Below are 12,761 nucleotides of genomic sequence, written 5' to 3'. Positions count from 1 at the left end.
AGCCGTGGTTTTAGTAATTCTATTGTCAACATTTTACCTGTGTTGGAATCTTGAACTTGAGTACTCTTTATTATACTACCTTCAGGAAAATGAGCTTCACATACTTTGGTGTTGTTTGTGGGCTCAAAGTCATCTCTGTGTATGGCTTTTACCCATTTTCGCCTTAGATTTTATCCTTAGGAAAACCGAAGACATGCACTTTAGGTCCGTTGTTATAGTTTCCGTTACAACCCGGAACACAACACTTTTAAGGCATATTTACACTCTGGTATTAACTACAAGCCGAGCTAGGAGAAAAACATTAAATTAAACACAGACTAAAGTCTTAAAGTCTGATATAAACAAATAAATCTGACGCGCCGGAGAGCCGGTTTTTCCGAGGATTTTTCTAGTCCGAAAATACGATTTTGCGATTTAAAAGTACGCGAAGAATTTTACATAAATATAACATACACGTTTCGCGGAAATAAACACTTCCGATTTTAGAAAAAAACACAAAAATGAGCTAATGTTTACTGCGGATCTCGTCAGAAATACCGGCAACCACAGAACATAAATATAAACAACCTAACCTCTCGTTTCATCAGGTGGCACAACTAGTAGATGCGCCGTTGTCAGATTTATATAGAAAGAACTCCTATTGGCAAGTAGCAAGGTATTAGATAAATGATAAAATTTGAAAAATGGAAGTTTAAATTATAAAAAGAGAAATAAAGATGCACTCTTTTTTTTAACTAGATTGTAAAGTAAGAACAGTTAAAGATATAGATTTAATTATTTTAAGATAGTAATAGAGCATCCTAACGTTCACGGCAATCTGCAAAGTCCGGCAGCGTTGCAGGCAGCCTTCCGTGGACGAACAATGGCAGCGTCAACAGCTGAATTCACCCGAAGTGCATGGCCCAAATGCGTGACGCCACGAGCACAATTTTTTGGAGCGCTTTGTCGTTTTGTAGAGGTGTTATTGTTAAAGTGGAAGTGACGGAAAACAACTAAATATGTCAAAAGATGCTCTTATAATAATTCTATCGATATACCAAATTTCATTTGTTTATCTTGAATAGTACAATATTTATTAAGTGTTCCCTTTTTCCTGTGTCACCCGGTATATATTTCTATGTTTTTAAATTGTATCACACACAGTACTATAATGGTGCACAATTTTGACGTTGCTTTGTGATTAGAGATCATTTTGTTGGCAATAAACGATATTATTATTAAATCAAACATAAAAACCAACTTTTTCGCCTTACCTTGGTGAAAGTTTCTTCCTTTTCCGGTACAACGGGCTTGCTCTTAGACTCTGGGTCAGAAGCACTTCTACTCTCTTCACCAACTGTGTCCGCGTCTGCCTTCAAAACTTGTTTGATATCCACCAGATGCGTCAAATCGTCAAACTACAAGTGAATCGGCATTAAAACTAACTCAAAACACGGGTAAATTATTGTGATAACAAAAAATTAGTAAACAAAAGAAAAAAAAAATAGGGTTAGCAAAACAAAATGAACACTAGCAGTCGAGACCGGAGTTTCCAAGGACAATACTCACCACCGCGTCCAGCACCTTTAAGAGAGAGAGAGAAAAAAATAAAGTTTGAATGACCGTTTACTATTAAAAAGCACAATTATTAAAATTCTCGGCAAACTAAAATCACACTTGTAAAACTCACGTGTTTCCTAACGTAAACTTCCACGACCTGGTCCAAGGTAAGATTAAAACATTCTTGATTATTTAGGGTGCATCTGATCGCCTGGCCAGGGATCGCCTTCATTTCTTCGGATAATTCACGCACGGGGGTCGTTATTCTTTCGCGGTTTCCGTAGTCGATCAGTTCCACTAGGGTTTGATCGGGGGCGGAACTTTGGAGAACTGCCGCTCGGTACCTAAGAGGAAATAAAAATTTGTTGTAACGTGTTGTAACGTTATGAAACATATTCGAGGGTTGTCATGTATTCAGAAGTCAATTTTTAAGGGAAAAAGCATTCTAGGTAGCTCAAATTAAATGAGCAAATGTTGCAGATTATTTAATGATAGGGGAGGGTTGCTCAAAACAGGATAGTCGGGTAAAACAGGATACCGGTACTTTTCTCAAAGCAAGCAGCGGTACCAGTCGAATGACGGTCTTAATGGCTAAAAATAACATTTGTTTAAATGTAGTTAGATGAGATTCTTATTAATTATGTTTCTGGGATGAGTGACAAACGGAAGTTTGTCACTCATCATTTTGAAAAAGCAAGTTTAGGGTATTTTGTTTTGTTATTATTCAGTTACGAATTTCTTGGATTAAAGTCGGAAATTAAAAAAGGGAGTGATTTTTTATGATTCTATAGGTGTTTGGCTGTATTTTAAGAGATAAGTAAATATTACATAAATTTTTTTGTTGCGAAAATGTAGAAAAAAACTTTAAACATGTGCAGTTGGGTAAAATGGGATACCTGGGAGGTGGGTAAAACGCGACACTATCCTGTTTTACCCAACGCCATATATCTATGTTTACTACGTCATCTACACTAGAGGCAAAGTAGTACTGAATAAAATACAAGTTGCTTCACTCGGCTCCACGCGACGAATTACCTATTCACCGCCCCTCACTTCATTTGCCGGGCGATGCTCCTACAATCGAATCGAAGAAATAAGGGTAACCAATTACATGCCAGGTTATAGTACCTCTCTGTCTTGAGAGGGTGTGTTATGACCAAAATAACGTGCGCAGTTTCGTTTTCACATAAAATAAAATATGAAAGTTGGATTTTGGTCAACTTCCTATTTTATTCTTATATTATTTTGCTATATAAATGCGTTATGGAACTTTTGTACATTTAGCTCTTATTTTGAAAGCTTATAATGAAAAAAAAACTAATCGAAAATAATAAAATTCATAGAAAAATCGACTTAAGTTAAAAGCATAGTTAAAGCAAATATTAATAAAAGCAGCAGTCAAAATAAAAATATCTTGGAGCATTAAAAAATTTCGTCACTTCGGCAACGTTGCGCTACAGTATTACGCACGTTTTACTATTTTTCAAGTTCTGTCAAAAATTATGAATGAATGAAACCCAAGCGATGTTGCCAAGGAATTAAAACAAATAAACGCTTTAAATTATTGAGTCTAAGGGCGTATTTTTTGTTGTGTTCGTACTTTTTGGAGAAAATTAATGCCAAAATAAACGATCATGCATGGTGCACGATTCTTGTGTAGTAAAGAGAGTAGAGCATTAAAATCCAAATTTAACGTTTCATCGGTAAGTTTATTTGTTTACATTTAAACAGCAAAACACTTTTGTATTTTTACTACCAGCGTCGTCACATGAAAAATATTAAGGTTAATTAATTATGTAATGACATTTTTCGCCTCTATTTAAAATTGCACAAGAGCGACGAAAACAATACGTATAGATATAAAAAATTATTTGTACAGTACATAATCCTAACCCGATTTGTAAGGGAGGGAAAATGAAAATTACAAATTTGTCGATTATTATAATATTATTTGCACTAGTGCATAAGCCGTACCCCACTGGCAACAAACCAAACAAAAATTAATTGAAAATATGCATTTTTGCCAAGGGGTACTAACAACACTTTCTCCATCCTTTTCTCTCTCACTACTAATTTTAAAACAATAAAATTCCACATTTTTGGGCTGGTTATGAATGAAACATTACGTTTATTACTTATAATGTCTTTGGTAATGCTATTATTAGTCTGACAAAATAACAAAAACGTCAAAAAGTGTAGTAATCAATCATTCAAAATTCAAACATGTCATTACTTAGTAGTTATGTATATCTTTAGTTGTTACGTTTAGTAACAGTAATATATGCATTTTTTCACACAAACTTTTGACTTTGATTTAAAAATAAATCCTAATGAAACCAGTCGTACCAAAACAACCTTTGATAAGATACCTAAGTACCTAATTATTACCAAAAAAAATGTAACCATTTAGTTCTTGAATTACGTAAACTTTGATAATGTAAAATTCATTTAGTTTGGTGGCTATAAAAACAAATAATTTATAGTATTTACCTATTTTTCCCAAGTAGGTACATTAAATAATAATTTTATGCCCGATAATAAAGTTATTATAAAATCGTGCTCCGTCTTCCCCTACAGTTCGAATTAGACGAAACTCGTAAAATAATAGCTATTTTTTACCAAAATTCCCCTTTACATTTTTTGCTAGTTCCCCGTCGGCGAGGAGCTCGGCGGCCTGCCTTTGAGATCGAAATATAAAAGGTTTTTCGCCGAGTGAAGCAACTTGTATTTTATTCAGTAAACTTTGCTAGAGGCGAAATTGCTGAATCAATAATTTTAACCAATATGCTATTATTGAATAGAAATTAATCCAGGAATGCCACACAGCTTACATTTTACTTATTTAAATTTAATATGTCCGAAGATAGTGGTAATTTTTCAGGCAGTAGATTTTAATCTTCAAAGCATTTGCATTTGTCGACTTTTTTGGTAAATCAATCTCTACCCTCCCCTAGTTTATTTAATGATGATGTCTTCTCAAAATATAACAGTTTCAAAACTGAATCATGCAGATGTGCTAAATGCTCTTAAAAAACTTAAAAACAAAGAAACTTCTGGTTTTGATGGTGTGCCATCCTATCTGTTGCGTGATTGTGCCTCTGCATTTGTGAAGCCTCTCTGTACTATCTTTAACTTATCTCTTTGTACAAGCACCTTTCCTAAAGATTGGAAATTTTCCAAAATTTATCCCATCTTTAAATCGGGAGAAAAAAATGGTGTGGAAAACTATCGTCCGATTTTCATACTATCAAACTTCTCTAAGGTCTTTGAAATTTGCCTATATGATAGTCTCTTTCACCAAGTAAACGATTTAATTTTACCAATTCAGCATGGTTTCTTTCAATCCAGATCTACAGTAACTAACCTAACACCATTCCTTCAGACTGCATATGAGGCTATAAATAATAAATGTCAACTAGACGTAATTTACACGGACTTCGCCAAAGCTTTTGAAGATAGACCATGGATTTCTTGCTCGTAGAATCATCTTATTTAATTCCCTAATAAAATCGCGATTACTTTACGCGGGTCCACTCTGGTATCTAAACTATACTGTTCACATTGTTAGAATTGAATTTATTCAACGTAAATTTTATCCATCAGTTAAAATTAAAATCAATCAACCAAATTAAATTCCATCAGTTTTAAAAGCGATATGTTTCAGTATCGCTTTTAAAACTGATGGAATTTATTCGGAACAAGGATACGATCAGCACGTTATACAGCAGATTCAATATGCTTTCCCTTCATCAGGAAACCATTTGTGCAAGTTTGCTTTTTCTGTTCAAATTGCGTAATGGTCGTATTAACTGCCCGGAATTGCTAGCAGCTTTACACTTTGCTGTGCCTTACATTAATACTAGAAAACAAAACATTTTTTACTTACAAACACATAGAACAAATTTAGCAAAGAAAGAGCCTTTATACTAGAGCATGCTCTTGGTTTAACTTGGTCCATTTGAGTCTGGATGTCGATCTCTTTAATATGACTTCTCGTCACTTAAATTATTGTCAAATAATATCGTAAACCTATTTAGTTAATATGCCTCTTACATATATTTTTTTCTTCTTGGACATATTTTATAATTACCTATTAGTTATATTTTTATACAGAGTGTCCGGAAAAAGGAGGCCAATCCGCCGGCCACATATAGGGCGGGTCAAAATAATGCGACTTCAGACATTGAGATGGTTCATTGTAGCATATCCGAACGGTCTGACAAAGAATTTGTCTCCTTTTGACCCTCTGTCTTGTCTCTGAAATTTGTTTGTTTGGACATTGTATCTTTGTTTATATTTTAAATTTAGGATTTAATTGCTCTAATATATTTAAACATTTTAGCTACGTACTTGTTGAATATTATTTTTTACTGTGTAAGTTGCTATACTCCACGTTTTGTCTATAAAAATGTATACATTTTTGGATTAATAAAGTATTTTTGAATTTAAAAATTACCGGTAAACCCCATTGAATATTTTACATAAACAATCTAACCTAGATCTAGTACATTGCATAACCTGCAAAATTTTTTCCACGTATATTCGTGCCGGTCAAGATTCTTGTAACATTTAGGCAACTTGTATATACTTATATTACGTTATTTATAGTAGTATTTATATTATCTGTTGCGTTTAGTATGCAGGTACTCTAAACGGTGTTTGTAAGGTTATCATTGTATATTTTAAAATAATTTTCAATTGGCAAAATAAAGATTTGCTATTTTCAAATTCAAATTACTTTATTTGCTCATAAAAAGAAAAACAATTCTAACTAAAGACTAATTGCAAATGAATAACATAGTTTTCTTTAGACAAAAAGGATAGTATCGAGATTTTTAAAACTGTTGACACCTGTCATTAAGTATGCCGGGAGTGATACAACCCTACTACTACTAATATTTAAAGTTAATAAACTTAGAAACTTAACAGAAAGAAATGCTTAAAAGATATCTAGTAAAAAATTGAATTTAGAAAGAAAAAGAAACAAAATGAAAAGTCACATGAAATGAAACGTGCACAAACTGTCGAAATTGAACCGGTGGTACCCCGCCAGATAAGGGAGGACTGATCTGCGATATCTGATATCGCTATCGGGGAGAGGTTCTTAAGTATATGTATACAAGGTGTTTCAGATTCGACCCTCAACATAAAATCGATTTTTCAAAATTTCGTATCTTTTCGAATATTTTCGGAACCACTCGGAATTTTTAATTTTTTTAAACGCATATTGTTAAGATCAAGAATTCTCAACTTTGCCCTAATTTAACCATCTCTTATAGATTCCGAGATCCATATGTTAAGGGTCGAATTTTAAATACCCTGAATATTATAGCATCTCAGAAAACGCATCTTTTCGTTTTAAAAACTTTTGCGTTTCATTGTGATCAAAAATTCTTTTACATATTTTGCATAATTCTTTTTTGACATATTTTTTGGTATTTCTTGAGAGATGATTCCATAACATTGTGGAATTATTTAAAAAAGACTTCTGAAAATTTGCTGTTCGATGACCAGGAATTTTAAATAGATGCGTGTTCCTAGTATTGTAATTATGAGCAAATGGAATGAAATTTTTTAAAATGTAAGGTGGTTTTCGGGTTTTGATAACCTTAAACATAAAAAGATAAATGTGATATTTCCGCCTATTTGACATATTAAGACATATTTTGAATAGACATAAATTTGACATATTTTGACATATGTCTATAAGATATAGAGTAAGCAAACCTCAAAGCAAATGCATGTACCAGTTCTGTAACTTTTGAATTTTTCTACAAAATACACCAGAAATTAAGTTAGTATAAACAACATCTCCATAATCAAAGAGACAGATTACAAGGGATTCGCAAAGTAAATATTTAGTTTTTGAAGAAAGATATTTTTTTAAGTGTGAAATATTTTTTTACCTATAATATGCCAATTTAAATTTATTATTGATATGACTTTCAAATCTCAGTTGGCAGTCCATAAACATTCCTAAATTGTTTACCTCATCTGTAATTGGTATAAAAACATTTCCAATTTTAATATTTAAATTGTTTTTGACATGCTCTTTAGTCTAAGGATTTGAATGATAGATCATTACTTGAGATTTAGAGGGATTAATTTTTAAATTGTATTGTGCATATAGAGAAATATTTAAATCAGTATTTATATTTAATTCTGCCTGCCGAATATTATTACAGTTTAATGATAAATACAGTTGAAAGTCATATGCATACTGAAGAATTTGAGAGTGTTTTAGTTATTTCTTCATGTCAGCAACCTAAATTGAAAAAAGTAATGGCAATATAATTGAACCTTGAGGAACGCCTTTTTCTATTTTGTTAAACTTTGATTTTAGAATACTGTTTTCATTTTTAATAACTATACAACAAAATGGATCAGAAAGGTAACTTTGAAATAATTTCATTGTATTACTCGAAAAGCCAATATAATGTAATTTGGAAACTAAAACGTTGTGATCAGTAGTGGCAAAGTCAAAGTAAAACAGGTTAGATCCTTTTTTTCTTCGTTAAGTCTAATATCGTCGGACATTTTGAAGTCATGTAGTGCTGTTAAATTTTTTTCCTGAAATCAGACTGATAATCGGGAATTAATTGGTGATAAAGTTATTTGGTTATATAAAAATCACTCTATTATTTTTGATAACACTGGCAGAATACTTATTGGACAAGGATCTGTTTCTTCTTTTGGGTCACTGTTTTTTACTTAATATAGCTTGATAATGGTTTCTTTCCAGATATCTGGCAAATACTCCTTAAGAATGTAACAATATTGATCAGGGGATCAATACAATAGGGCAAGCATAATCTTAAATCTTGTATGGAAAAAATACATTTCCATACAAGATTTATCTTATCCTCTACTGCATTTTAATATCTCCCATACTGCATTTGTCTTGATTTTATTTACTAAATCAATGATTGTAGTTTTATCTATAAGAGAAAATGAAAATTTGGTTGTATTAGTACTTAGACTTATAGTATGTAATTTTATCCGTAGATGCAGATGTGCTCGTGTTGTTTGGGTTCAGAAAAAAATTATTTAATCTTTCCGGATCCTGCAAAGATGATGGGAAATCATAAGTTTTAAGTTTTTTTTATAATGCTTAACTCTTTTGCGGATGTCCATCTCTCTATATTTTACCTCCATAGAGATTTCTCATGAATCAACGTAATAAAAAAAATAAAACTTACCAGCAATCTTCGAAAAAGGCGCAACAAAGCATATCCCGCTTAGGCTCGCTCATCTCTGGCAAACCGTTATCAATCGTATTCACATGCACGAAAATCTCCTGAATCAGATCCAAACTATCCAAAGTATTTCCGCAGAAAATTGCTTTTTTATTAATGAATGAAACTTTCAATTTTTGGGTGGTTCCGGAGTCCAGTTCAACTTTTTTAATGTTTAAACGAGGCTTCCGGGAGTCATTTTTGGCAATTTGCGAATTTTGCGGTTCAATCGATTCGTCATCCCATTTTTCATCGGATTCTTGAGTAGGTTCTGCTGCTTGTTGCCCATGATTTGTTTGTATGGGGACATTGTCGCCAGATCTGGGCTTTCTCGGTGGCAAGTTTTGATTCTCCTAATAAATTATCAATAAATACATTAAGAAAAAAAAATATAATACTCATAATTTTTTTTTCTTTCTCCACCTACATACTTTATACAGGGTGTCCCCTTCCAAGTGGTCAAAAATGATACAGTATATAGAGGAACCATAAAAAAGTAGGTTGAGATAGGACATCGATGGTCGGCAGTGCCTCGTTTCCAAAATACAAGTGTTAAAATGTTTTCAAAAAAAACGTTCTTTTCTCTCTGAATTAAAAACGCTTTAAGAAATTTAAATGAATTTTTTAGGTTTTAAATGATATCAAATCAAATCATTTATTTCCATCGACATCATAAGTATAGGATTTGTCAATAAAAAACTACAATGCTAATAAAAATAGTATAAAATTACAAAGATATGAAAGGAAACAAATTTAACTTAATTTAGTCAATAAATCTACAGTTAAAGAACTCTGTCGACGAATAAAAACGACAGTCAGCTAACATGGCCCTAAGATCCCTCTTAAAAGTTGAAAAGGTCTTAGAAATAATTACTGGAAAATATTTACGAGCAAATTCTATATTTTTTAATATAATTTGTCAAGTGACTGTAAACAGCGCAGCAACATTCACTGCTACCAAGGTCAGAAATATAAATAGCCACCCTCGTAATTTTACATCTCCGAATGAGGATCAAATTTTTTTAATGCCACTAATATCTTTACGCTAAGAATAGCCCCTAAGATTCCATCAGACATTTCGAAAGATGGCTTCAATTCTGAAATTTATCAAGAAATTATATTAAAGAATTTTTTTCATAAGGATAATATCGAACTTTGATAGAAAATATTCTGCATATAAATATTAAACATATTATTTTCGTTAATTTAAAGTGCTAATCCTAATTTCAAAAGTGATGCATTTAGGCAAGTGGTCTTGCCATCATCAGACTAGAAAGTTTATATTTATGAATGTGTTGAAGTAGCAGGGAAGCTGAGTAGCTCCACGCTGAGCGCTTCGCTAATCGCCGACATCCTTCTCAAAAAACAGTTTCTGCAGACCATCGTCGATTACGGAAAACGCATAAAAACTTTTTAAACCATTAGGAGGTACAGGAAATCCACGGACTGCATGAACTACCATCATGAAGCTGCCCACCAAATAGAGTGGAGGGTGTCTCACGAGTAGCCAATGCCACCTTCAAAAAGTCCAGGCACTGGGTTCATTAGACTACCAGCTGTAAGTAGATTTTTGTGTATTGGTTTTGTAGCGTATCGCAGTTCAACCGGATTTTGATTTGATCAATCCACTCATCGATGAGGACTGGTTTCACCAAGAATGGTTACTTTAATAGTCGCAACAGCCACATATGGTATGCTGAAAATCCTCATGCAGCATGAGAATTTGAGATTAACATGTGGGTTGGTATTATTGCCGACTTTTTAATTGGTCCGTACTTACTTCCACCTCGGCTAACTAGTAACATCTATTTACTACAAGATATAGGTTTTCAACTATTGGACAATAAACCACGTTTCTCTAGAATGCACCTGCATATTTTTTCCAAATTGCACAAGATCACTTAAACCAACAATTTCCTGAGCGATGGATCGGAAGAGGAGGAGCCATCAGATGGCCCGCACGAAGTCCGGACTTAACCCTATCGGATTTTTTTCTGTAAACACCCTGTGTAAAACTCCTGTAAACACCTAAGAAGATTTATTAGAAAGAGTGATGGCGGCCCGTCATTACATACAGCAAAAGCCCCTTTATCAAGGGGTACGCGCCTCCATGAGTTATGTAACCGGGGGTGATTATAGCTTCTATATCATTATTATGTTAAGAATAAAGTACTAAGATATTAACGTTTCTTAGATTTAAAAAATAGCAAATTTTAAGCGCAAAGTGGTGAAGGAATTTTTGACTAGGAATTCCTATGCAAATATTGTTCACTAATCTCAATTCACTAATATCCCACACAACCCAAGTTTGGGATATTATAGTGCCCAAGTTTGCCACCGCCTTTTTGGAATACCCTGTATAGGGAGTTACAACGCCCTAGAGGTGTATATAGGTATATGATATCAGGTCATGCGTGAAGCATTAGTTAGCAAAATTAAGTCTTTCAGTATCCTGGTAGTAGGAATCTCCAGATGCTGGAAATATTAATAGTGGCCTGGCTTAAGACTCATTGGTTTTGTTAGATTTAAACTGCGTCCAGGATAATTTTTTGTGTTGACCAAGCGTCATTGAACCAAGCGTATTCTGCTCTTGCTAATCTGGACACCTCTAGCTCTCTTCTACATGGGAGATGATTAAACATTTTGAGAGATGTAATTTCCGGACCATCCTGTACCTGCGACAACCGGGTAAAAGGGATGTATAATTTATCTGCATTTCGAGTTTCATGTAGTTTGAAAGATTTTTATGTACTTGACATGCGCACTCCAAGATATAGATGTTAATTATAGTTAGGATTTTTTATTTTTTAAAAGTACCACGGCAAGTTTCTCTGAAGGAAAGTCTAAACATCGTACGTACAATGCGCTTTTGATGTATTAGCACTCTGATGCTGCAAGATAGCATAATTGCTGCGGGACAATCTATTGCACACGATAGGTGGTTAGGCAACTTTTTGAGGAATTTCAGGTAATTTGACTTGTCCAGGGACGGACTTGCAGCATATGTACGTTAAATTTTTTATAAAAAAGCAGGTAGGACACTATTAAAAAAAAGAAATTTTTTCTGAATATTTCGTTTATTTTTAACAAAACACAACCCTTGCATTTTTGCGCTCCCACGCACCGTTTTGGTGCAAAAAAATATAATCCATATTAGGTTCTTTATTTTATTAGTTTTTTTTGTTATTTTCCGTAAATTTTAGCCAGTTTTTCATAATCAGGATAAAATAAATAATAATAATAATAATAATAACAAAGTGTGTACATGTTTTTGTTATGTTTAGTGTCGGTGCATACCAACTATCGTATTTTTACGGTATGGGAGTCAATTTTTGCAGAAGATCGAGATGTAATAATGTTGTGAAGGCGATAACATGAACAAGAGAAAAATGAGTGACAAAAATCAAACAAAAGTAACTTTTATTATTATCACTAATTTAGTAGTATTTAAATTAATTGTCTATTAATTGGAATTAAATTAATTAATTAATTGTCTCTAACTGTTAAAATAAAACTGGTAAAAATGAATCGGCAGAGCTTGCAGATATGCATCTTTCGTATGGAGAAGCCCGAGGAAATGCTTTGTTGGCACAGCGATTGTACATGCAGTGTTTTCTACATCGTGAATTGCCCGAATGTTAATAAAATTTGATCAAAGGTTACGGGAGACCGGCTTCAATGGTGGGAAGTATTGTTAAAACTCATAAATGATGACTGGTAAAACTCTGTTTATTTCCCTATCGCGTTTTTGTAAATTGTTTTAAAATTCGATGGTTTTTCTTTACAGATTCATCGAATCTGTAAAGAAAAACCATCGAATGCAAGGCGGCGCCCGGTAAGAGATGCTATAGAGGATGAAATGATGGCACGTATTCAAATTTTCAAATTGAGCCCAATAATAGCACTCATAAGTTAGAGTCAGCAATTGGTTTTGCCAAAAACACCGTGTACCGAGTATTACAAAACCATAATCTTCATCCGTTTAAA

General features: G+C 33.2%; 1 protein-coding gene across 5 annotated transcripts in view; it reads right to left on the bottom strand.

Annotated features, from left to right (window-relative positions):
• Positions 1-12,761, bottom strand: part of LOC126733493 (tudor domain-containing protein 1) — a 60,967-nt gene that overhangs the window by 29,707 nt on the left and 18,499 nt on the right. For 4 of the 5 annotated variants that reach the window (XM_050436804.1, XM_050436800.1, XM_050436803.1 and 1 more), the window contains 4 exons: positions 8,739-9,127; positions 1,670-1,883; positions 1,549-1,563; positions 1,254-1,397 (listed from right to left, as the gene is read on the bottom strand). In XM_050436804.1, coding sequence (XP_050292761.1) covers positions 1,254-1,397; positions 1,549-1,563; positions 1,670-1,883; positions 8,739-9,127 — 762 coding nt within the window. The remainder of the gene's footprint in view (positions 1-1,253; positions 1,398-1,548; positions 1,564-1,669; positions 1,884-8,738; positions 9,128-12,761) is intronic. The other variant, XM_050436801.1, reaches the window with a different exon arrangement.

The sequence above is a fragment of the Anthonomus grandis genome, chromosome 2 (genome assembly GCF_022605725.1).
Source record: "Anthonomus grandis grandis chromosome 2, icAntGran1.3, whole genome shotgun sequence".
NCBI classification, from domain to species: Eukaryota; Metazoa; Arthropoda; class Insecta; order Coleoptera; family Curculionidae; genus Anthonomus; species Anthonomus grandis.
Note: the sequence above shows the minus strand (reverse complement) of the source record. Positions and strands in the feature narration are given on the sequence as shown.